Consider the following 26,025-nt stretch of genomic DNA (forward strand, 5'->3'; position numbering starts at 1 on the left):
AAAGATTTTAGATCTGTTTATTCAGATACAAATTGAAAGCAGATGAATGGAGCACAGCCCCAGTTCCTCTGCTGCCTCTTCCCCTAACTACAAGAGAGAAGAGGAGAAGCAGGCAGAAAGCAGCAAATAATAATTTAGTGACAGAAGCATTGTGGTTCCCAGTTCAAACCTCTGCTTTTGGGTAGCATAGGGACAGTTAGAGCATCAGTAGGTCAGTCACGGAGGAAAATGAATAATTTCTAGCCAGCTGTCACCACCCTTGGGCACATAAGCATTAACTGATAGGTTCCAATCCTGTATGTACAAAACAAACCTTGTAAACAGATCTGCAGTCTGCAGCATGCACTAAGGAAACTACTTAGGCAACATTCTGTTGCAGCTTGCATTAAGTCACTTCTCCTCCATGGTTTACCTTTCTGTTTGTGCAGCAGAGCTGTTATCTTAAAGCAGCTACAACGTCTAGTATCACGTTGGATCTTCTTCTCAAGACATTCTGTCTTTGCTGACTTCTTTGGCATGACTACTGGAAATGGGTTTCTATAGGTTAGCTCCTACAGTACCTTGCCCTGTGCAAACTCTGCAGGTAGAGGAGCTTGCAGAAGAGCAAATGGAAAGGTAGCAATGCAGCTATGAAGCCTACTCAACCTTCAGGCATCTTTTCTGGTTTGGAAAGGGAATGTCTAATAGGAGTAGCTGGAGGAACTGCTCAGCAACCCACAGAGGATACTTTGAGGAATTGTATTATTCTTTTTTTTTTTTTTTTTTTACTTCAACAGGATTATTCACTAGATGCTATGCCTGCACAATGGGACATGCGGCTGGCAGATCTCAGTTGTCCTGTTTCACCTCTCCCCTGCAGTGGGCTTTTTTTCCCCTCAGGGCCGTGGATTCCAGTTCTTTGCGCAAAGCACCTTTCCTGAAGATACTTGGTATGGACATAAATCCATAGTAGAAGCACAGTGTGTTACCAACTCACTCTGCTAGAACACACACATTTTCTATTCTTCCCTTCCTTCTGCTGTTAGTTGAGATGGTGATGTTCCTCTCCAGCAGCACAGGTCCATACTTTCCCAGACAGCCTTTTTGAATTACCACTCATTCATAAGTTACCCCAGCTCCCTTTTGACAGGATGTGAGCAGGAGAGGGCTGCTATACCTGTGAGAAAGTGCTGTACACTGCAAAGCATGGACAGGAGTTTCACTGTAGGAAACAGAGCCACTGTCTCTGTACTTCCCAGCTGTCTCACTGGGACGTGTTACTGTTAATTTGCATTGTGAGCTGCAGTCCAAACTGGCCACTGAGAAGAGAAGCTGCTAAAGGAAATAACTATACATGTCACCTACTAAATGAGGGGTGGCTCTATTTAAGCTTCAGAGAGAAGTTCCCGTGTAAGGATTTAGCGCTCTAAAAATTTCTATGGCTCCCCCAGAAGGCCAACTGACCTGCTGATGTAACAGATAGGCTTTGAACTCCGAGGCACCACTGCATCCACTTCCAGCAGGCATTTTCTGCTGAGAAATCCCAACTCCAGCCAGTAAGGCTGCAACACCCACTTTGTTCTTCATCCCAACGCAGACAATGCACGCTCCACTCAGAGGCTGCACAGAATGCCAGGATGGACAAGAGGCAGGGATGGCAGCAAGCACCTATGAAAACCGGTAGCCCCAGGCTCTCCAAGGAGCTTCCCTCCCCCCACTTCTCCCCACACATAACACAAATTTGCAGAGTCAGTTTCCTATTTGTTTTCAAAGGGATAAGATCTCGAAGTCTTCATCTTCTGAGTCAAAGAACCTTTCCAATCTGTCAGCATCGGAGGAGTCTGCAAGAGAAGAAGAAAGTGTTACCTCCACAGGGCGCAGTGACTGCTCAGCACCACAGTAACTAGCTGCTGAACGAGTGTCACAGACCCACACGCTTAGGAGGCTCCATGACATGTGAGTGAAAGCTCTGAGGAGGTACAGTAGCATGGAAAATGCACTTGAGAGAATTAGATGGTAGAAGGTGCACCAGGTTTCACAAATCCTGACACCGCCATGGTGCACTCAGTTCTGTGTTGTGATTGTTTTGTACAGCCTTCCTGTCCAGCAGCACTGGACAGTGCACAGCCTGCACTCACACAGAAGTGATTAATGCAGTAAGTTTTGGAAAGAAGAGTAGCGTACTCGTACTTGCTCTCTTCCATCCACCCTTTCAACTCTGTGGTGAAGAGGAAGCACATATGTACAGGAGAAGCAGATTTACCATAGGGAAATTCAAGTGAGAAGGTGTATGCAAGCTGGGGAAGTGAAGGAGAAATGTACATGAACTCAGGCTTTAAGAGAGCACACACTACACTTGGCAGAACAGTCAGCAAAGCTAAACTACAATGACTGATTGCTGAGAACAAGGACAAGTGCATGGACATGAGGCTGCAGACCCTCTGAGTATTCTGTGACAAGCTTTAATTCCACAGCAGTGTGTACAAATAGCATCAGTGTTCATGCAAACTGTGGGTACTGGCAGCATAACTTCCTCAGGCACTTCTCAGGGAGCAGCCCTCCATGCTTAAGTTACTGAACAGAGAACACAACTGACTGGAGAAAGTGAGGACAAAGAACTGGACGTTCACGAGTGCATCATTTATCCCTCTAGTGAGGGCTGACAGTAAGAAAAAGTACCGTCAAAACAAACAGGAGAGGCTCTAAAAGCTTGGGGAAGAGGAAAAGCAGCTCATTAGGAAAACACTTTCATGAGTAAAGAAGGTAGTAATTAGGGACATTCTGATATAGGCAAGGATCAACAGACAATATAAGCAAATAAAGCATTCTTACAGGACAGTGAGGTAAGACTGTGGAAGTTCGTGCTAAGAGACAGCAAGGAAGCAATGAATGCAGGATGCCTGGTGACAGGGTAAGCCTGCCCACAAACAACTCACTCCTCTTGGCACAATTTGCAGCAAATACAGAGCCATTGGCAATGTTCACTTGCATTATTAACATGATAAGCAGAGCCTAACAGCCAAAATAGTGCCTAGCACTTGTTGCTTTTTGCATCACCAGGACTAAGCAAATGCACAGGGAAAGAATCCCCTGCACTTGGAGATATATGTGACCAGCCTCATCAATTTTTAATACCCAGAAGCTCAGTTTTCAGCCTTTTCAATAGACCTTTCCAATTTCTTTAAGCATCTCTTTAGAAATCATAAATTCATACTGTTATAGTAGCCTGAACTTTTTTTTAATCCAGTCATCATTCAGACTCCTCCTAAAAATCACTGAGATAACATGAGAATCTGAACTGCTGGTTGAAAACCAAAGAATTAAACCGACCCAAAAGCTACAGACCAATTGTGTGGGCAAATGGGAACACAGCAGAAGTCAGTGTGCAATTCCATACAATTTCTAGAAAACCAGACTCCTCTTAGCTCTGCCTCCCTGCACAGCCTCACCTGGTGTGAGATTCAGAACGTCGGGGTTGGAGAAATGTGATGGCTGGCGTTCAACCAGTTCAAACATGGGCAGAGCTCCTCTCACCAGGGACAGCTGTGGGTGAAGAACAGAGCCATGAGAACCTGCAACACCGTACTCGTTGCACTCTGGTTTGTTAGGGGAGGGATATTGATCTGCTGGAACTTCCTTGCAACTGAAAAAATTATTTCTCAAATATTTTCATTCATATCAGCTGCAGAGTTTTAGATTAGAATCCTTTTGGTGTCTTAAACTATTTACATATGCTTTAAAAATGGGATCATGCCGCAGAGAACAAGCTCTCTGTACAGCACTTTGGAACTAATAATACCCTGTATTATTTTCCCAGCAATATAAAAACAAACCTTTTTGATTTGGTGGCACCAATCATTAAAGTCCTCCTCTGTGTGGCAGAAGAAGCCCTGTAAAAAGAAATTATCTTTATAGAATGACCAGGACTGTGAGCAGTTACAACAACTAACTGCCTTGCTTCGAGGTGTGGCTTACAATGCCCTATTAAACTGAGTACTCCCCACAGGCTTATCATAGTCAGACTGTTCAAGTGCTGATCAATGCAATGATCTGCTCTGCTGCACAAGGAAAATGACAGAAACAACCCGTGTGGAAACCAAGGGCAGACATCTCAGGTTCAACAGAATACAAATCACACCGTATCAGAAGTATGATCTGTGTGATCAGAAATGTATCAGATTCAGAAGTGGATTCAGGTCTGTCCCTTAGAAGGCAGGAATCAAAGCCTAAGCTAGACTCCAGCGAAAGAGAATGCCCCATTAGAGAAGGCATTTAATCACCCTACAAACAGGATCTCTCTAGCAAGCTGCTACTGCAATGAGGAGCTTCTTTAACAATGTTACTGCAATTGAAACATATTTGCCTAGAGCACAGGCTGCCTGGAGACCACCCAACCTATCCTGTGAAACAAGGACCTGCTATTTCCGAGCTGGGCAGAAAACAAGCAGCAGGAACGCACCACTGCGATGGAGGGGTCGAGCTCAGCGATGCTCATTCTGCAGGGAGGGTGCTGGCAGTGGAAGCTTTCGTCAGGGAGACAGCCACTGTCACTGGGCTCCACTGCAGGCTGTGTAGTGTGGGGATCCAGGTAAATGAGCTCCTCACCTGGACAGACAGGCAACGAAACATCAACAGGAAGAACCATGCCAGAAGTTGCTTTTCTGAGAAGCAAATAGTGAGATAAAAAGAAGGGGGAAGAGCAATAATTGAGCCAGCTCCTGAAATCCCAAGGAGGAACCTATCATTTACTCTTTTAGCCACTCCTGCAATACTTCTCATCCATAGAAAGAGCCAGTATGAGCAGAACCATGGCACCCACTCCATCTGCGTTCAAGGCACATGCACCACAAGGGCACTGCAGGCTCTGTTCATGCCTTCCAAGGTCCTATGTAAGTTTGAGAGAGCCTTGGAAATCCAAAGCACAGTTTTGGTCTCAAGCAGAGATAGACTATCTGAGGGAAGGAAGAGAGGACAACGATTTGTAGGGTTTCAGAAAGGGAAGAACTGAAAGGCAGGTAAATACACAGTCAAATCCCTGGAGGGAGGTTAGCTCTGAACCTAGAAAGAGCCTGTGCACACATCATTACAGACAGGATCTAGCATTAGAAGTGTGCAGCTTTTACTGTTGTCCCTGTTCAAAGGTACACCACTCAGATTCTCGCAGGATTTCAGCTCACAGCAGTCTTCCACATTTCCAGCAGGAAAAAATGAAACCTGCAGCACGCACTATAGGCCAAGCAGGAGAGCTATACTGCTCCACAAACATTTTTAGCTGTGGGGAGATGCTTGGAAAGCCTTTGCAGTACTCTGGGCACTCACCTACATAACCAATGAAGTAGTGAGCACTGTTTGGTTTGCCTCCGATCACTCCGAGGGACTGGGGCATCATGAAGCAGTGCTGGAAAAGCAATACAGAAAACACACAGCTGACAGACAGTGAGACAGCAAGTGGTAACAAGGGCAAACATCTAAAAACATAGCAGGGGAAAAAAGACTGGGACACTGAAAAACCAGCAGTTATAGCAGCAGAAACAGCCATTTCTGGAGAAAAGCTCCATCACGAAGGCTGCAACAAGGCCTGGAGGGAGCACAACAGCAACTCTAAAACATCTTTAACTGCTGATAGCAACACACAGGTGGACCAAAGGAAAATGGCAGCACTACTCTATAACTCCCTCTGGGCAAGTTCCAGCTCTGCTGCCATTCAGTGACAAGATCCTTGAAATTGTCATATTGCAACAGGGCTTTCAGGAGGGAACCATCACTCAGGGAACAGTCCATATTCCTTATCCAGTTGCAATATCCAAGAACTGTCTACTGCGTGATGGGAAAGTAGCCTACTCTGCATGCAGAGCTCTCCTACCTGTACAGCTCAGAGATTGCCAGCTTTAGCACAGCAAGTGCTAAATGTGCATCCTCTCTTACATGTGTACTCTGCACACCATAAGGTCTGCAACTTCCTGTTGCACAGGGCAACCATCAGCCTGCTTCTACCCTAGCCTGCAGCATAAGCTCCAGCATCAGAGCACAGGGAGAGTCTGCAACACCATGCTCACTGAGGCACAGGGCAGCTGTGCTGAACAAGCACTTCAGCAGTGGGCTACCATCACACAACATGGACTAAGATTAAGTTATGAAACAAAAATTGAAAAAAAGCTACTGAAACAGTAAGTGCAACACTTTCCTGACAAAAACCCATAAGAATCCATGTCCTGAACTTTGAAAATGCTCGTCTCTAAATGTTTTTCTTCCAGAAGCAACTTAATTCACAGCAGGGTCTTTAAGCATCAGAATATCAACAATCAGCTTCAGATCCCCTACCTTTAGTGTTTCAATATAGGCTTCATTGATCTCCGTGAGCCCAAGGCGGAGAGGTATCAGCAGCACCAATGGTTTCCACAGTGAGAGCTTATCTCTAACCCCTGCTTCCTCTGGGTACCCGTTATAGAGCACGTCTGCCTCTACAGTAGGACACGCTGCAGCTCCAGCACAGGAGAAGTTGGACTGGCACAGCCGCCCTACAAAAAGGGAACATGAGCAGAAAACATCAGAAACAACCTCAGTTTCTAAACCTCTCATAATCCTGTTCTAGCTCTGATCAACAATTGCTATTTTCCAAAAGCCTACAGCCTAAAAGAGAGAAAAAAAAAAAAGTTAACTAGGCCCACCACTGTGATCCTGTGATGTGTCCCCTGCAGGGTTTCTGGACAAGCTCAGCATTTCATCTCTTACATCAAGATTGTGCCAAAGCGTGCTGTACTCCCAGCTACCCTCTGGTGGGTCATTAAAATGCAAGTTCTCCCTGCAGACGAACAGCTGAGCAACAACCTGTGTCAACACAGGTGGATGACTTGCTTGGGACATAAGGCATAAATCCAGAATTCAGAGTGCATCTAGAGAGAGTGAGTGGGGAAAAAAAAAAAAAAACAACTGGTGCGTTCAATTCCAGGGAAGTACTGAGAGGCCATTAGGCCAGTTGAACTGAATGAGGAATTATCCCTACGGCATGCCCATGACAAACACTGTGCATCCTCACTCTAAAGGCCTGAAGAGACAGGCAGCCTGGAATGTAACCAGATCATGCAGATTCTGATACAGAACCATCCCCAGGCCTGCTTGCCTCGCAAGCTAATTTCATTACTTGCTGGGTGAGTGCATGCACGTGAAGAAATGAAACACAAAATCAGAAAAACTCACAGCATTTCAATCATTAATTCAAGGCAATTAGACAAAATGCCAGAGGCTCATTTAATTTATTCTTGGTCTAACCTGAATACCAGGAGAATCTGGCAGGTAGGACATGATGTAAACAAGCGCCTTCATCAAAGCAATTACAACAGGATGCTTGCTCACTGCTACAAGCTTCAAATGCAGCTGAACAAGGAGAATGTTACCTCCAAGGTTAGAAGAAGGAGGACTTTGAGCTAAAGCCTCAGTAAAAGAGAGAAGCTGCACTGAAGTTTGCAATTGCTCCCTATATTGTCCCTTTCAAAGGGAAGATGTGTGTGTATGCAGCCTATGAGCATGTTCCCAATACAAGAGAGAGACTGAGAAGGTTCTCGTGGCTGTTTTCACTCTGCAGAGAAAGGTTATTTCCTACTCACCTCAGGCTGAGCAGTATCTGAATTCAGTGATTGAATTTAGCAGATGTATGAACCAGCAGTAACTTTTGAACATTTCACTATTGACAGATGCTTGGGGCACAAGATAGAGAACAGGCACCTACAGATACACGTCAGACCCACTCATACAGAGGCTTCCAGCTCCCGAACAAGAGGCACATCATGATTCAGCTGAGGAAAACAGACAAACACCACCCTACACATCACAGGCTACATTGGACACGTTATTTGAAGTCGTGTCAGCGCTTAACGCAAGCCACACAGAAATGAGCTGCAACATACCCAAGCCATGCAGCCAGCACACCTCAGCTCTAGAGGGAGTATTTTCAGGCTAAAGGCAAAAGATAAATGCAGTTCTTGTCTTTATGCTGACCTTTGTTCAGTCCAAGAACATCAGCACATATCTAGGACTACTCATACTTAAGATTAGACAGGCACTTCTCAGTCGGACTACCTGATAAGACACTTTGCTGTCCTGCACTCCAGGGACAAGTCCTTGTCTGTTAATTAATTTTGGCCCCACAGCAGCCAAAGTCAATCTATCTGACAGCTGCCACAATCTCACAAGTAACTGCACCAGCTCAAGCATTCTCTGGATTGTTCTGTGTGCTGTTTCAGAATACTATTCCAGCAGAAAACATTGAATGTTTTTTTTGCTGTGTAAGCACATTGCCTCTCGAGCCTGAAGCAAAAACAGGGGAAGGCTTGTGCAGTCAGGGCAACAAAGGACTGCAGCAAACAGCCATTCCATCACTCACTTCTGTTACTGGGCACTGCAGCCTGAGCAAGCATGCTAGGGATGAACACACTGCACAGCTGCTTAGCCTCCAAAGGCATCCAGTTGTCAGAATGCAACAAACAAACGAAAAAAGGAAAAAAAAAAACCCAAAAACGAGTGAGCACTCCTTTAAAAGGACATCTTCAAAAGATACCTCCAGAGACGAGTCCCTTCGTTCCCTATTTTTCGTTTTTCCTGTTTAGAGAGTTGTTCTGATTTTCTTATTCTGCTTAGTAGCAGACATTCCTACCCTATTATATGGGTAAGGAAGCAGCCATTTGTCACTTCCTAGCTAGCTGTGGCCACAAACAGTTTGTCACTACCTTCCAAGCAGCTCCCACCTATTGCCGGAAAGCCAGCAGTTCCTTCTTTCCAGATCCACAGGCCGCAATGCCAAGTCTGAGGTTTATCAGACAAAGTAAAAGTGAAACAAGGAGCTTTCTTGCCCTGGAAAAGCAAGTCTCATCCAGGTGTAGCACACTTTGCCACAGCTTTAAAACAGAATATTTATTGCACGCTTCTAGTGTTGCATGACTACATGCTTTCCAGTTGTTTTCTGGCTTCTTGCTGTTGCAGGATACATTATTTTCTACCCACATGTAATACTTACTGATTTCTTCCATCACAACAGTGTTATCCATGGCTATATGTACTGCCAGTGAACTCCATGTATCAAAAGTGGCAAGTTTTCTATAGGAAATGAAAAAAGAAGAATAAACAGATTTCAAATACAAGATATACTCTCTAACTCAATTCCCATTACCAGAAAAAGACAGTATAAGGAGAAAAATAAATAACTAAAAATTCATTTTAAAAAAAATTACTAGTGTTCCCTAAAGTATCTCCCCATCACCTACAGGCATATTGGGCTAAGTGGGCATAAATGATTACCTATTTCATGGAGCTCCTGGCAAACCTAGTCAAAGAATTGAGGAAAGGATGGTGACAGGAGAATGTTTAGAATGTTCTGAACACATAGGATGTCTCAATTAAACAGTCCTGATCCTCTGTTGTCACTATGGAACCCAGGCAGCAAATACTTAAACTTTCCTCTTCTGATGCACTGGTGACTCAATGGCTCATTGGCAGCCTTCTGACAATGATGACAGAGACAATTAGGATGTCAGCAGAGATCCAAACAACAGCAATGATCATCTACTCTGACACCTGCTTCTGGTCTGCTGCAAAGAGCACTGCACTGCTCTGTTCTACAAATGAGCACTGTGGAAAGGAAAGGGATTGCCAGGGGGGCCTCCTCAATTTGAAATCAGTTTTCTGTCACATCCTGCTATCTCCTGAATAAAAGAAGGGCTCCTTTCGAGTTCACACCAATCGAGCCAATAAGGTCAAGTAACTGTCTGCTAACAGCATTAAGACATACACAGTTGCACTTCATCCAGTGGGTAGAGACCTGTGAAGCAGGAGGTAATACAAACCCACTGTTTTGTTTGAAAGAAATAAAGGAAAAATTCAGCACTTACTTAAGCACTTGTGCAACTGTGTTTGGTCCATACCACTGACCGATGGATTTCCCCTCTCCAACTCCCATCTGGGCTGCATAACAAGAAAAAAAAATTTAGCAAAGAATTTCACCTACATTGTGCTCCTTCCTAACCAGGATTTTTACTTAATGAAGAAGAGATCTCACTTGGAAACACTTTGGAGTCAACAGAATCTAACCTCTCACGGGTTACTGTGGTGTTGATGGAAGAGACAAGTAAATCCTCAATGATTGTAAAGCAAATCTCTTCCCAAAGAGGGAATACAGAAGTCCAAATGGCAGTGTTACCTCAGGAGAAACCATTCTTCGTGTATGGTTATCAATAACACCTGTTACCTGACATATTATTCACTGTAGATGAAGCTATAGGTATCTTAGCACTTCATAGAAAATACTAAAACAGGCTTTCTTTTTCTTTTGCCAGGGAAATTTATACTGAAGTGAGTTCCTTCCTTAGCTTAACTGCTACTTCTGAAAATACCTTCATCCAGCAGTCTTCTCACGTTACAAGGTCTTGGTGAGAACAGCAGCCAGGTGCTTTTCAATCACCTTGGCTAAATGGGATACAGAAACTGATGCTGAGTATAACCTAAAGCATTACAAAAAGTTGAAGGTCTGAATGAAGCCAAGAAGAAGAATCCATCATAATTAAGAATGGTAGTTTCAGATTATATCAGAAAATAGGCACTGTGTCAGAAAATAACCCGCTAGGTTTTTCAGCTAAGCTACAGAAATAAACACAAAATGGTCTTTGCTCACAGGAACCTCAGACAAGATATTCCCCCCACGTTTCTCGGCACCCAGCATCCTTACCTATCTGGTGAATGGAGTAATAGCTGTCTTTTTTGTCAATGAAGGCATTAAGAACATTGAAGTAATTATCTGTCTGCCTCTTGCCTTTTATCCACCTCCAGTCTGAAACAAACAAGGGGGTATGTGAAACAGAATGTGATCTTTACTAGCAAGTTACAATCTCTCTTCCCTTTGCACCAACCACTGACCAGATTTTCAGGTCACTGTTACTACCAAGCTACCTGAGGCATTCCCAACATCAAACCATGAATTTTAACAGGGGAAGAAAAAAAAAAAAAAAAAAAAAAAAAAAAGCTTTTTCACAGCTGAGATAAAAGAATGTCACAGACAGAAAAAGAAGAATCAGAAAACATAAATTCTACCTCTATCTCACAAATGAAAAATAAGATTATAATTTTCCATAGACAGGCTTTCTGAAGAAAACCAGGAGACCTTGTTACTTTTGAATTTCTGGGAAATTATTTTTGTAATCTACAACCACCAAAGAAATCCAATACAGACCAAGTATGGTTCAAGTGCAAGAACGGAAGATTTCAGGCAGAAGAGACTAGACACAAAGAGAGGACTTCTTGACAAGTTAAAAACCAAGCTACTTACAAGTCAGCAGGTTGTTTTGGTAGGACTTTTTAAACTTCAAGTATTTAAAAAAGCCCTTCAAGAAAAGCCTAGCACTTGCTTGGCGTCAGTGGATTGAGCTAGCATGTTACAGGACTCTCCCTTTTTTACGGCTTGAACAACTACATTCATCTGTGTAGAGATGCAGACAGCTGCAGGAAGAAACCTACTGGAAAGCTTCCAGTACAGTTTTCACACATCAGCCCTGAACCTGAGAAAACTGAGGGAAAAGCTACAGAGCCCTCAGCAATTCCCAGCTGCTATCCTTAGAAGCACTGCACTTATGCGAGCACACGGCCCTGGAAGTCAGTTCTCTGCTTTACCTCTTCCCAAATGCCTGCAGACCAAGGCCTGAGCAAAGATCATCTGGCCACACCGCAACATGCAGCCCCAGCCTGTATCAGATGTGGGACCAGTTCCTCCTGGAAACAAGGACAGAAAGCAAGTATGTAAGGAATGAAACAACACGGCCAAGACAGAAAAAAGGAAAGCGCTGTAAGCCTGCATGGGTAGCAGAATTATCCAAGAAATTGGGCAAAGAATAAAGGCTATGCTAGCTCAAAAACCCAAAGCTGAGAAATCAAAACACTGTTACCAGTGACTAGCCTAATAGCATCCCTTAAAGACAAACAAAGATCTTTAACATTAAATGGTGTGGGGGGGGGAAACTTCAAAGGAAATTCAAGCAACTCAGCTTGAAAGACAGCTGAATTTCTCAGGAGCATAGCAGCCTTTGAGTCTACTTGCAGATTCTCAACCTAATTCAGAGACATTCCGAAACAGAGGTGCTTGTTACAGACCACTTCTTGGAATGCTCATTTTAAGAAGGGAGCTCATTATGCCAGACTAATCGGTCACAAGGAATTCCCACATCACAAGCAGATGATGACTGGATGAGAGTCCACTGTGCACACAGAGTTAGATTAAAAAAAAAAAAGTAAAAAAAAATCTTCCAGCAGCAGCAAGAACAACAAATGTCCTACATAACACTGAGAATAAGCTGGATATTAACTCTCACTGGAAAATCTGAGAACAAAGACTTGTAACTCACAACAGAATTCCAAAAGCAAACTGCTGTTTCTTCAGTGAAGGTTTGGCTGTTGTTACAAGCTTCATAGCTAAAATGTTCAGCGTGGCCACAGCTAGTGAGCTGACTCACAGGCACCAAGTCAGCTGCACCTTAGCACAGCTGGTAAAAGTAGTTTGTCTGTATTGCTGCTGCTTTCTATTTTTGAAAGAAAGATACGCATAATATCTTAAGAAGTCTGGCTTCAAGTTCACTGTGAGACGCTCCTTAAATTACTACACATCCTGCATGTAACATTGCCTTCAAGCTCTACAAAACAACCAACCAAAACCCTCATATATTCTAGAGAAGATGCATGAAGGCAGGAATTTCTGTACCGTATCTCTAGCTTTTAACTCACCTTAAGCCCAAGCCATCATTAAATAATATTTTTCTTTAGACTTCCATAGGATTCAATCAGCATGAGGTACCAAAAATTGCTCTGATAACTAATGTGGTTAATTCAGGAAGTTTTCCTATGAAATTGATACCAGCATAAGATTCCTCCACAAATCCTAAATTACTTTCTAAAAGTTATCACTGTTCTGCACTGGAGGAACAGGTGACTACTTCAGTAATTGGAATTTGGTCATTTTTTCTCTGCACTGTCAAAAGCCAAAAAAATATTCAAGTTATTGGTTCATCTTTTGAATCCACTTCTGTTTTTAATGCCACTCATGCCTTACCATTTATCACCCAAGAGTATTTTCTGAACTGTGAAACAGTTTTACAGAGTGAACAGCTGCCTGGTGCAACTGTGACATCTAAGTACTTTAAGGAACCTGCATACTAAGGAAATAGCTGATCTCATTCAACATATTGGAAAACAAAACAACCCTTCTGCCTTGAAGACAACTCACCCACTGCTCTTCGATTCAAGGGTCGCATTTACAACAGGAGAGCTTATAGACAGACATTCAAACAGTCAGGAGAATTATTTTCTCCTTATCCTTTCTGTGAAAGTGAAGCAAATCTTGGCTTAATATCTCAAAATCAGTGATCATCTGATGTCCTACACTTTGATAGCCTAATCCACATTCAGTTCCAATTGGAGATTGTTCTCCAACCCAAATGAAGTCACTGAAAATTTCCCACTGGGTTGGACTATTATTACAAGTGAGCCAGCATCACTTCCAGGATGATTTAGACTTACCAATGGCAGGAAAGTTCTTTCTGTAGGTGAACCAAAGCCGAGAGGTCACATCCAACAGGATCTCTTCTTTCTCTGAAAGTTTTGTTGTTTTTTTGTTTGTTTGTTTGTTTTTTAGATAGAAAGGCATGCACAAAGATGGCACCAAACACACCTAAACCCATCTCCCACCCACCCTTCTCATTAGCAGTGTCCTGCTCTGCATACAGCCTGCTGGCCCAGACAGACAAAATCTGCATGGAAAATGCAAAAGTGCCACGAGGCAAAAGAAACTTTTTCCCTTAAAAAGAAAAAAAAAAAAAAGCTACAACCAAAAACACCATGGTCACAGGTAAATTGTGAGGCAGTAAACAATTTTTATTGCCTTTCCCCTAAGCTATCCATTTGTCAATAACTACTAAATGGTAACTTTCTGTGCAAAGATATTCTAGAGTCTACAGAGATGGCCAGACAGAAGGAAGCATAGAAGTTACAATCTGCATGCTTTGACAGCATATAGGCTCTGCTCTGTGCTTGCAAGGTCTGCAGTCACCTAGCTGCACATAAAACATGTAACATTAACAGAATCCTCTGCAGTGTCATAACATCGTGTGTGCAAAATACCTGTAAAAACACTGTATTTCCTGCCTAGGATCCAAACAGGCTCTTTGGTCTCAGGGAAGTCTTCATATTCAAACCTGAGAGTGTCATAGGTAAGAGTAGCTGGAATAGAAAGGAAGAAATATACGTATCACTCATTGTTTTTTCCTTGCTGTTCAGAAAATCAAACAAAAACAGTACTGCAGAACCAGAGCTGCTGTGACACCATAACTTACCCTCAGAGCAACTAGCGAGAAACAGTTTGGCTCCCACTACAGTCACAAACTGTAAGGAACAGGGAACCCACGCACCCACAGCTCTTGCCTGCTGCTCCACAAGCAAGGAAACAGAGGAGCTTCCAGGTTAGATCAGCTCCACGTTTGGCCCAGTGAAAACTGAGTGGGTCAAGAAAACGTCAAGGACTTCAGCCAGCAACTGCACTGCTGCTCAGCACAGCTATCACTGTGCACACTAACAGCCATCAGCTACAGCACTGCGGTCCTCTTTTCAAGGGAACAGAGCAACTGAGATGCTTCTTCCTGAGAACACAGCTTTTGGTGGTGAAATATGAGAAGTATGGACTGCATTAAATTGGAAACCAAACCTTGCTCCTCAAGTCATTCCATCCTCAGAGGCCACGAGCTGAAGCACAAGCCGTGGCCTGTCCAAAAACAGTCTGCAGCTCAAGGAGGTCATGCTAAAAGTGAGGAATGCACATTAGTGCAGAGGTTTGAGCTTCCAAGACACACCTTGCGTCTACTTTATTCTTGCTCCCTTCACAATCAGCACCCAAATATCCATCTCTTCTTACACCACCACTCAGCATTGATTGCTGCACTCTGCAGAATGCACACAGGCTGCTGCATGATGCCCTTGGATCAGGGCAGCTTAAGCCTTGTACAAAAGGACAGGGTGGGGGAAGATGAGCTGGATGTGCTGTGCTCCACTAGTCTGTATTTGGGAAGTCTTGGAAGTGAAGCTCAGGGGGTGGAGGAGGCTGACTTTAAAGCACCTAGAAGGTTAAGAATTGCACCTAATTTCAATTCTTCAACAAGCTGCAAGTTAAATTTAAAACAAAGCTAAGTTTAACAGTTGCAGAACTGCCTAAGCAAATATTTCTAATACCAAACCCACTAAAATCCGTGGCCATTTGGCCTGGGGTTAAAACAGGGAGACAGACAACATGATCACAAGTTCCAATCATTCACACCTCCTGAAAAAGCCACCAGCCATGGTGCACACCTCACTGCTGCCCACAAGTTCACCTGCCATCAGACCAGATGCCACCACGCTCACAAACAGGTGTGCGCAGAAGATGAATCTCTCTCTCCCCCAGCTGTTCCTCACTTGGCTTTCCAAAATCACCATCTGGAACTCCAGTAAACAATAACCTGGCTGATTTGCATTTAATAAATGAGAGCTCCAAAAAGGCTCTGCCCCTCTTTCCAGGCACCTTGAATTAGGATGCTACACCCAGACAAACAAGCTGTGCAAGACATTCTGGCTCCTGCAAGTACCTCATCAGCCTTCTGCCTCTTGGCTCTCTCAACTGGAAGCCAGTTCCTATGTTAGAGGAAACCCATAAGCAGCAGCAAGACACCACCAGTCAGACCAGCATCCATGTAAGCAGGAGCTCTGGAAACACAAATGCAGAGTGGGCTCCTAAACCAAATTCTGAACTACGCTCTGTCCCTAACCCAGGCATAAAGCAATCTAAGTAAAGCAATTCTGCTTGCACAGAAAAGTGGGAGCAAAGTAACACGATCTTTTTCACTGCTAAATGTTGTCAGGGGAAATTAAGAATGGTTTTATGTGTAGTAGCCAAACTTTATAAACCTCCAACAGTCCACATGCTGTGTCTACCATAATAGCTTGACTTGTTCTGCTCTCTTCTTGCTCAGTGCTGACATCCTTCCACCCAACTACAACTTCTGCAGACACTTTCAAGTGTGCATCACTTTGCGTTTGCTCCTTTAAATTTCACAAATTCCTCTTGCAGATGTGACATTACTACACAGGAAGGGACCAGCAATTGCCCAAGCAGCTTCCAGGCTGCCTGCTGGGTCAGCTCACGTGCAGGGCATGCAAACTACAAGTACTACAACACCAAACACTTGGGAGACTTGTGCAAAAGACAGGTCCCACACTTGCGAGCCTTCAGCTGAATGCCTTATTTCAGGGCTCTGTGCACAAGTCTGGCAGGTTCAGCTGCACACCCAAACTACACAGACAGGCTTTAGCGCATATGGAGTTTTGTCTTTTTAATTAAAGAAAATACTCTCCACCATCTGACAGGTTAAGTACAGGGGCTAAAATTTCACCTTTACAGGGGAGAATGCTCCTAGTTCAGGTTAAGAACATTTGAACAGGAACAATAAACCCCCGGCAGACTGATAAAAGTAGCCCAAAGTAATTCAGGTAAGAGTACAGTGAGCTGCGTGGTTAGAAGCAAAGGGCCTGTCCATAAATAACACCAGGAGTTCATGAAGCAGAAATCCTCTTTGAAGATGCTCTTCTCACAGCTGCAGAAGTCAGGTGAGATCAGCAATTTTTCTCAGGCAGCGATCCAAACCTTCACCTTCAAGAAGCCCTCGATCTGTTTTCAAGGCTGACCTCTGCGCATCCAGGACAGCAGAGCAGCAGCCTCTGCAGGAGATCCACATACACACACATCTGAACAACAGCTCAGCTTCCACCAGCATACACTGGATTTGAAGTTAAATGGGTGAAAGTCTGAGCCATGCAGAGCACGCCGTCAGAAAGGCAGCTTCTCCTTCCAGGAGTGTCGGACACACTTAGAGTGATGCAGCAGTTGTTGGACCTTTGTCCCACAGGCACACCTTGCATGGGATTTGCTGGAGCATCCCAAAGCCCTGATGGAAAAGGCAAAGCCTTCCACGTGCCAAACTTTCACTACTTCAGCAAAACAAGAACTGTTTTTCTGTCAACTTCATGAAACAAAGGATTCTAAACATTGATGACTCAAGAGAATTTCCTTATGCTTTACATAGCAAAAGGGCTGATCTTTGCTCCAGCACAAATCATCTCAATTGTAGTTTGCATGCACAGCTTGAAAGTTCTGTCAACTTTTTTTTCTTCCTTCCTCTTTACATAAAAAAAAAAAGTGGAAGTAAAGAACTGGGATGCCAGATGAAGGAAAACCAGGCTTTACAATACATCACTCTCCAAATTCCTTCTTGTGCATCCCCATCTTTGGCAGGGCTCCTCTCCCCAACGCAGGAACAAATGCTCCTCGGGCAGCAACAGCTCAGGGCTGCTTTCCCCACATCCTGCAGCCCAGTGAACAGCAGCAAAAGTATTGGGAATGAGACAGATGGTCGCCCCTCAAGGCTGACAAAAGTACATCAAAAAGGGAATCGGAGTGAGGAGGATGAAAGCTGCCAGATGCAGGACGTTTCTGAGGGTCAAGGAGGTAAATCTACTGTACTAGAGAAGTTCAAAGCTGAAAAATGCTTGGAAAGCAAATGGCTGAAGAACAGCCTGAACGCTTACTTCTGGCCTTTGCAGAAGAGAGATTAAGTCCCTCCTTTTCCTTAAGCCCTTTCAGACAAGACAAATCCCGATTATCTGAGCAAAAACAAGGAGGTAAGGCACGGTGAGGCTGAGCGGTCCGAAGCCTGCCAGCCTGTCACTGGGCCATAGGGCTCCAGTGCTCCATACTTCACAGCCTGAGACCAGCCCTGCAGAGGAGGAGATGCAGCAGAGCGAAGCCCCGCTATCACAGCACGTTTTGTTCTTCCCTTGATAAGCCTTGCTGTGCTTACATAAAGGGCAAGCAAACAGGCCCGTTGGCTCTGGTTGTGTTGTTTCACTTGTCAGAACATGCGTAGTTCCCAGGTGCGAGACACTGATGTGACAGCACACAAGGACATGCTGGCACAAAGCAGGGACTCTATCAGCCCCACTGCAGCTCTGCATCGAGACCATGGACAAACACTGTGAGCAGCACGGCCCCTGGGAGCACAGCCCCACACAGATGGCTGTTCAGCAGGTAGGAGGCATAGGAGACGCCGTTATCATAGAGCACTGCTTATCTCTGCATAGGGTGAGGGCAGGCTGGTGCTGGGCATGGCTAGCGGGATACCTGCTGCAATCTGAGAGCCAGTTTGTTTTCCTGTAGGAAAGCAAGAACTCCATCATGAGCAGTTCTGCTGGTACTATGGGAAGAGATGAGGGCCAGACAGGAGAAGCGAGCAAAGGTAAGACCAAGTTATGACAGAACATCCCAAACTGGACCCACAAGGATGACTGAGGCCAACTCCCGGCCCCACACAGCACCACCCAAACCCGATGTCTCACAGCGGCGTCCCAGCACTCCCTGAGCTCTGGCGTCAGGGCCGTGCCCGCTGCCACGGAGCTGTGCCGTGCCCACCGCCCTGTGCTGCAGAACCTCTCCCTGCCCCCAGCCGCCCCTCCCCAACGCAGCTCCACGCCGTTCCCTCAGCACGCAGCTCAGCGCTGCCCGTCCGCTCCCTGTGAGGAGCCGCAGCCGCCACGAGGCTCCGCTCGGCTCCCGCTCTCCGGGCCGAATGAACCACGGCCCTCAGAGCCCCTGGCAGCCCGCAGACTCCTCCCCATCCCCGCAGCCCTGTGCTGTCCCGGCTCCGACCAGCGGCAGCCGAAGGCAGACACGGAGGGAGGCGCGGAGGTTCCGCTCGCTCCGCGCTGAGAAAAGCCCGAACCTCAGCAGAGCGGGGCCGGGCGGCCCTTCGCGCTCCGACAAACGCCGCTCCCAAGGCCGCCACAGGCAGAGCCGAGGCCCCGGCAGGGCGAGGCCTTCCTCCCGCGGGAGGCGCGGCCGCCGGACCGCCGCGGGCCGTCCCGAGGCGCGGAAGGACCGGCGGCTCTACACCCACCTGCGTCCATAGCGGCGGCCCCGCCGAGGGCTGCACCCGCCGCCGGCCCCGCCGAGACATACGCTCCGGCGCAATCTAACCCGCTGCCACAGCCGCCGACGCCCCGCTCGCCCAATGGCAGCGCGTCTCGCCGCCGGCCCGCGCGGCGATTGGCTGTCTTCTCGAGTTCGGGTGCGCCGTAGCGCGCTCTGGGGGCCGCCATGTCGTCGTACGGAACTCTGCGGTGGAGCGCGGAGAGGTGCCGGGTCGGCGGCGGAAAGGCGGGGCCGTGGGAGGCCGAGCGGCGGCGGCGGCGGCGCGCGAGCGGTCCGGCGGCACCGCCCATGGGAGCCGCCCGCCGGGAGTACGCCTCGAGGAACTCCGGCGGCCGGGCGCGGCCATCGTGCTGTACGGAGGCCGCGGGGCCCCGCCCCTCCGCCCCCGGGAAGGCAGCTCCCGATCGCCTCGGACAAGCTGGTGGCGGCCCGAGCCGCTCGTCGGGAGGCGGACGGCCGGCAGCGAGGAAGAGGCAAGCGAGCGGGGCGGGGAGCCGCCCTCCTTCGGCGGCCGCGCCGCGCGGCGGCCCCTCGGCCAAAATGGCGGCGGCCACACGGCGGCCGCCATGACGGTTGACGGCAGTGCCGTACAGAAACCCCTTCCCCAGGGCGGAGGGGCGGCGGGGTGACCTGGCTCCGCCATCTTGCTGTACGGCGGGCGGCCGGGCCGGGCCGGGCCGGCGGGGGGGCTGGGGCGGGCCCGGCCGCGGCCGGAGATGGTGATCTGCTGCGCCGCCGCCAACTGCTCCAACCGGCAGGGCAAGGCGCTGCGCGGCGCCGTCTCCTTCCACAGGTGAGTGCGGCCCCGCAGGTGCCGGGCCGGGGGCTGACAGCGAGGCCTCGCCTCGGCCCCTCCGGGCGGCTCGGGGCCTGGGTTGCCGGGCTCGCCCTGCTGCCGCGCTCACGCTTTTCTCCTCCGTCGGTAGGTTCCCTCTGAAGGACTCGAAACGCCTGATTCAGTGGCTGAAGGCTGTTCAGAGGGACAACTGGACGCCCACCAAGTACTCGTTCCTCTGCAGCGAGCACTTCACCAAGGACAGCTTCTCGCGGCGGCTGGAGGACCAGCACCGGCTGCTGAAGCCCACCGCCGTCCCCACCATCTTCCAGCTCGCGGAGAAGAAGCGTGACACCCTGGATTATGTCAGGAGCAGAAGGAAAATAGCCAGCCAGGTCCCGCTGCAGGATGGGGAGGGCCCGAGGGAAGGAGGCTGTGAGGTAGTCCAGAGGACCTCATCTCCCGAGCAGGACCTTATGGTGATGCAAGGGACGGACGAGATGGAGGAGGTGACTCTGCAAGCGGAGATCGGGTCGATGTCTGGGGAGGAAGAGCATCTCCATGGGCAGCTGGAAGGCCCCCGTAGAAGGACGTTAGGCGATAGCTTAGTTGCGAAGCCCGGACCTCAGAAAAAGTCCGACAGATCTTCTGCGGAGGACTGTCCTAAAGGCTCCTGGATGGGGAGCTGGGTGGCGGACAGGAGCGGCATATCGGTGGACGATTTCACGCCTCCTGCCTCTGGTGCTTGCAAGTTCATCGGCTCCCTTCACTCCTACAGCTTTTCCTCTAAGCATACCAGAGAGAGGCCGTCTTTCCCAAAAGAGCAGCTAGAAAGGAAAAGGCCAAAGAGAGATGTGGAACCAAGCTGCAGTAGCAATCTCATGGGACATGATAAGACTGTAGCGGAAGACTCCCCTACTTCCTCCCTCACTGCGACCCCTCAAAAACCTTCCCAGAGTTTGTCAGCATCCCCGGCAGATCTGACCCCTCAGCCTGCTGCCGAGGCCGTGGTGGGACGGAAGGGCGACACGGATGCCAACCCCATGTCGATCAATGAGGTCATCATGTCGGCCTCGGGAGCCTGCAAGCTCATCGACTCCCTCCACTCGTACTGTTTCTCCTCCAGGCAGAGCAAAAGCCAAGTGTGCTGCTTGCGTGAACAGGTAGAGAAGAAGAACGGGGAGTTGAAATTGTTGAGGCAGAGGATCAGCCGCTCAGACAGCCAAGTCAGGAAGCTGAAGGAGAAGCTGGATGAGCTGAAGAGGATCAGTATCCCTTACTTGAACAGCCTGCTGTCCCAGGACTGTGGTCAGTATTTTCAGTGTCTTTGCGTTCAGGCAGAATTCTCCACTTCTGAACAAAAAGAGGCTGTTTAAGCTAGAGATAAAACAGATGGAGAGCAGGTTAAAGACAGGAGAAAGGTGCATTTCTGGAAAGAGAAGTAGTAGCTTGGACTGGGCTGAGAGATGCAGGTAGAAGAGTTAGTTGGGCTTTTGGGCACGTGAGCTACTTCTCCTATTCCCCAAAGCCTGTTGTTTTCTTTTTCCCCATCACTGTTGACTGTTCACTCAAAGCTACTACCGCACTCTCTAAACTCTGCTGCCCCAAAGTTACAGGTAGCATGTATTGTTTTAGTGTGGTTTTTTGAGGTAATGGGCAAGAAGCAAGTTGATGGTGAGGAAGACTCTTTTTTTTTTTTTTTTTTTTTTTTTTTTTTTTTAAATTTGTTCTTTGTGGATTATTTTGGTTTGTTCATTTGTTGTGTTACAGTCTATCTTTGGAAGGTGTCTGAAATTTTTCAATGTATCAATGAGCTGCCACAGACAGCAGGTATCTAGGAAAGCTGTCCTAGTCTTCTCTAATGATGCAGAAGTGCTTCTGATTTTGGATTTCGCGTGCTCCACTCAGCACTGGGATATGTAAGTCAGAGGCATCAATTACGATGGTATTGTCAGCATGTGGAGGACATTCTTTTTGACTGAAGTGCTGGATTCATTTTGCTCATTTCCATATGCAGAAGGCAGAAGTCAGGAAGCAGGTAATAAGAGTGTGAAGAGAGAGGAATTAGTTCTCTAGCTGTTAAGAATGAATTTGAGACACCTGAAGACAGATGGAAGTTCAGTGAGGGACACGGTAGCCTAAAAATGCAGGTACAGGAGCCAGGTCAGGCCTTACCCCTTTCTATTGCAAGAAAAGTGATTTAATGTAAATTTTTTGCACACTGACAAAACTTGTACAGTGACTCTAGTTGCAAGGTATAATTCCAGAGAAAAGCTGTTGAGGATTTAATGGTATTTGATGTTTTATGGCTGCAGAGAAAACACAGGGTTACACTGCGAGAGATGTGTGACTCAGGGTCTTCCTGAAGAAGCAGCCACTCGTGGCTGCCTGGGTGTGTTGGAAATGCTCATCATGGTGATTCTTCCCTCCGTTTCCTTGTGAGGTTTCTTCTCATCTTCAGAAGCTGCGTGGTGTTAGGCATGGTTAGAAATGAGGTACCGGTGCAGGGAGATGTGTTCTGCAGGTCCTTGCAGCACAGCCTGCTTCCTTGCTCAACTGCAAGAAAATAAACCCTACCAAAATCTCAGAGGCTGATCCCCAATGTTATTTTCTCCATGTGTTTTTCATTTTCCTGTGCGCAAAACTCACACTTCAGTTTGGGAAAAGACTGGCTTGCTTTTTTCCCCAGTGTGGGAAGTCAAAGTAGTCTCTGTATTTATGTCTTCTAGTCTATATTTTTATACAGTTTTGTTATTAGAATACAGAAAATAACTGGATACAGTTTCAGGATTCTGTAAATATCATTCATAAATATGCACGCAGAGATAAAAAGGTGTCTAATCTTTTTGAAATGACTACCATGAGATGCTAATAGCAGGAAGAACATCCTGAGCAATGTCTTTTTTTCTAGGAAGCAGTAGGGTTTTGCCCTCTTTCTCATGATAGATGTTCTTCTACACATGTGTAGAATTACATACTTGGTTTTCTAAGATGATGTCAACTTTCTTACTGAAGTGATCATTTTATGTTATCTATCCTGCTGTCTCTGACCAACAAAGCTGGAGGCCAGTATGGCCAATGTTTTCTTGTGGAACCGTTCTGCTGGTGACTTTTCAAAGGATTTGCTGGTGGCTGGCAGGCTTTTGCTTTAGTTTAATCTTGGTGCTCTTCTGCTTCGCCTTGTTTTTCTTGTGCTCATAGTCCTAGTTTATGGCAGTCCAAATACCTGATTAAGCGCAGCTGAGTGCTGCTGGGCAGAGTCCGCTTTATGTGCAGACACTAAATTGCACTGTGATGCAACGCTGCATTGAAGAGGCCTTTTTGATATTCATAAAAACTGAGGTAACAAGTATTAGCTTAATAATAATTATAGTCTTTATTAGTAGCTACATTTCAACTGACTTAAATCATAGGATGCGTCAACGAGGTGCTGTTAACAGCCATAAACCTGAGCCTGCATCTTTTTTTCCCTGGAGGCTTAAGGATGGGGAGTGTAAAGAGCATAGGCAGTGGGGCTGACTCTGCAGGTTGCTGCTGCTTCCGTCCCTACAGCCCTGCTGTTGCTGCCTGACATCCAGCTGCTCGCCCAAGCTGCGCTCCCAGCCCACCTGCACTTATCACAGAGTCTGGTCTGTGGATCTGTTGAGGTTTTTAAGGCTTTCTGATGTCCCCCCAGCACTCTAAGATGGCTTACAGCTTCAAGCTACGTGTGTATGAGGCCGGATGGCCACTCTTTGTCTGGAAAGCTGGAGAACAGGGCACCACATGCGTGGTATGGCAGGGCAGCATTACCTAAAGGCACAAGGAGACTGCTATTGGCCGTGCCCAAGCAGCACACCAAGCTAGCTGGAAGAGCAGAGTTCTGCAGAGTGCTGCACGCAGCCCCTGTCAATCGTGCTTGGGGATCAGGGCCTCAGTGTGGGTGAGTTTTGCTCACAGTGTGCCTAGGCCATCATGGTGCACAAGTGTGGCATTCCCCAGCTTTTCATAGCAGGGGATCTGCTGACTGGTTCTGGGGAAAGCCCAGCGCTGTTTCCTGCACAGCTTTTCTAGGGATGTCTCCTGTTCTAAACTCTGAATTTGCTTGCTTTTTTGATAGGAAAATGTTTTCTTCTGCTTCATGGGCCACCTCTGATGCCTGTGGACCAATGGCTGAGAAATACTTCAACAGAGCGTGGCTAGGCACAGTGCACCAGGCAGAGCAAGGTCAGGTGCTCCAAAAATCAAGAGGATGTGTCAAGAGAAATTAGGGAGAGACAGAGCAAGCAAAGAACTACAGACCTGGTGTCCTGGTAAGAACATGGAGTGCAGGGCCAAGGGGGGCTGCTCTGTGCAGTGCTCCTGTTAGGCACCCGTGCCATCTACCCAGCTCTTCTCTGCTCTGCCAGCTGCATCCATTCCTGGAGCCTGGAAGGAGATACTGCTTTCACAAGATCATGTCTCCTTGCCGCTGTGGAGTTTGATCTCTTTTTTGAAACTACATCTCCCAGCAGGCACTGGGATAGCCTTCTTACCTCATGTTGAGATCACTTCCTTTATAGCCATCTTATCAACCAAGTGCAAAACACGATCTGGTGAGCAAAGGTGATTAGAGAGCTAGACCAAGAGATAGGAAAATAACTCAGCCCGCCATGGCCAGCAGTGGAGCAGATGCAGGTAGGATTCAATGTGATTCAAGTGTATGTATTTAACAGAGAGGCAGAGCTTTGAAAACACAGAGTTCTGAACTGCTGTGGAGCCAGTTCCAAACTCCGTGTCTCCCTTCATGAAGGTCATATTAAAGGCAGGAGAGCTTGCAAAATGGGTGCATGTAGAAAATAAGAATTTTGCTAAAAATCCACAAGAAATATTTTCTTCCAGTTTAGATTTGTTTTCCAGTATGCGTACAAAACTTCACAGCAGTACAGTTGATTCTAATACCTCCTCTGTGTGAATGAAGCATAGCTGGGGAGTTTTGGGGATGTACTTAAACATTAAACATTTGATTTCATGCACAGCTGGAGTCCTGATGCCTCTACAGCTTTAGGATTTTCCACCAAGATGGCAGTGGTTTTGTTCACTGCAGCAAAGCTAATTCCTCAGCATCAGTAGGAAGAGATTTGGGGTGTGTGAGAATAAGAAAAATAAGTTAAGTCTGGAATGGGAAGTGCTGATTGTAACTTTTCTGCCTCGGTTACCAGGAGAAATGGATGGGGATGGCCAGGACAGAAGGCTGGTCTATAAAGTGGTTGTTACACACAGGGAGGGAGATAAAGTAAGCAAAGTGGGAGATAAGAAGCAAGAATGTGTGCACATAGGTTAAGAGTGGGGCTGAATCTGTGTCAGAAGGCAACATGAGAGAGGCTGGGTGAGGCTTTCCAGCCTGCAGCTGATTGAGGTAGACATTTCATCGTAGGAGTTCTGTTTTCAGGACTGAGTTGATCAGGAGAGGGCCCTTTTGCTGTCCCCATGGAGAGGAAGGAGCTTGGAAGGAGAAAAAAGAAAAAGTTGCTTTGCTGCTCTTCCTGTGTCCTTTTTCAGTGGAGTGGTCTGTTTTCTTCTCTATTTTTTTCATTAGCTGTACAGCATGTGTGTGTTAAGCATTTATTTCTGAAGTCAATAGGCAATGACTCACACCAAAAAAAGCAAAAATACAATAGCTTGTGACTAGGAAGCAAGGAAAATGCTAACTAAGGAAAACTTGAAAGCAAGTAAGACACACAGAGGTAAGCTTTCCTTCGGCTGTTTGGGTTTCTCATAATCGTGTGTCATTTTAAAAAGTGTTTTCTCTGTGCCTTGTGCTGTGGGAGAAGTCTGGTGGTGGCTGCAGACACTGGAATGTTTCACCGTAGAGGTTAGAAGAAGACAATAACACATAGGGGCTTGGTTATGAAATTAATTACTAATACAGGGCATAAGATGAGAATTTGTGAATATAATCACCCCCCCAGAGCAGAGCTGGAGTACGCAGTGCTTTGCTCTTGCTGGGGGAGAGCATCAGCAAAGTGTAAGGGGGTGCGGTGCTGGGGAGGGACAGCAGGGGATAAAGCCTCCTTCTGTAATTAAACATGCAAAAAGCGCAGAGAACGAGGCTGCTCTTAATTAGCAGCATGTTGCTGCTGCTGATTCAAATCCAGTGAGTGACTCAGCCGAAGGAAGGACTGCAGGAGGCTGCTGGCTGCGCACCCTGCACATTGAGGATGGAAGGTGCTGTATGAGATTTTCTTCTCTTTGTCCTCAAGTTTCATGCAGCAAA

At 46.9% G+C, this 26,025-nt stretch overlaps 2 protein-coding genes across 4 annotated transcripts in view; one reads left to right on the forward strand and one right to left on the reverse strand.

The window, feature by feature from the left end:
• On the reverse strand, nucleotides 1-19,182 carry ATG4B (autophagy related 4B cysteine peptidase). 2 transcript variants are annotated; one of them, XM_085232768.1, is made up of 13 exons: nucleotides 18,981-19,182; nucleotides 14,128-14,226; nucleotides 13,528-13,599; nucleotides 11,632-11,730; nucleotides 10,694-10,795; nucleotides 9,861-9,933; nucleotides 8,990-9,069; nucleotides 6,301-6,497; nucleotides 5,299-5,377; nucleotides 4,439-4,584; nucleotides 3,813-3,869; nucleotides 3,429-3,522; nucleotides 1-1,820 (listed from the first exon to the last, which is right to left on the reverse strand). In XM_085232768.1, exons 1-13 carry the CDS (start codon nucleotides 19,180-19,182, stop codon nucleotides 1,747-1,749), a joined length of 1,374 nt encoding a protein of 457 aa, XP_085088894.1. In that variant the 3' UTR covers nucleotides 1-1,746. The 2 variants fall into 2 exon arrangements, with proteins under 2 accessions (XP_085088894.1, XP_085088895.1); XM_085232769.1 differs by lacking the exon at nucleotides 11,632-11,730.
• Nucleotides 19,143-26,025, forward strand: part of THAP4 (THAP domain containing 4) — a 14,243-nt gene continuing 7,360 nt past the window's right edge. The window contains exons 1-2 of one of the 2 annotated variants that reach the window (XM_085232758.1): nucleotides 19,143-19,488; nucleotides 19,942-21,098. In XM_085232758.1, coding sequence (XP_085088884.1) covers nucleotides 19,181-19,488; nucleotides 19,942-21,098 — 1,465 coding nt within the window. In that variant the 5' untranslated portion in view covers nucleotides 19,143-19,180. Of the gene's footprint in view, nucleotides 19,489-19,533; nucleotides 19,809-19,941; nucleotides 21,099-26,025 lie in introns of those variants that run through there. The other variant, XM_085232759.1, reaches the window with a different exon arrangement.

This window comes from Meleagris gallopavo, chromosome 11 (assembly GCF_905368555.1).
Source record: "Meleagris gallopavo chromosome 11, MGAL_WU_HG_1.1, whole genome shotgun sequence".
NCBI lineage: Eukaryota > Metazoa > Chordata > Aves > Galliformes > Phasianidae > Meleagris > Meleagris gallopavo.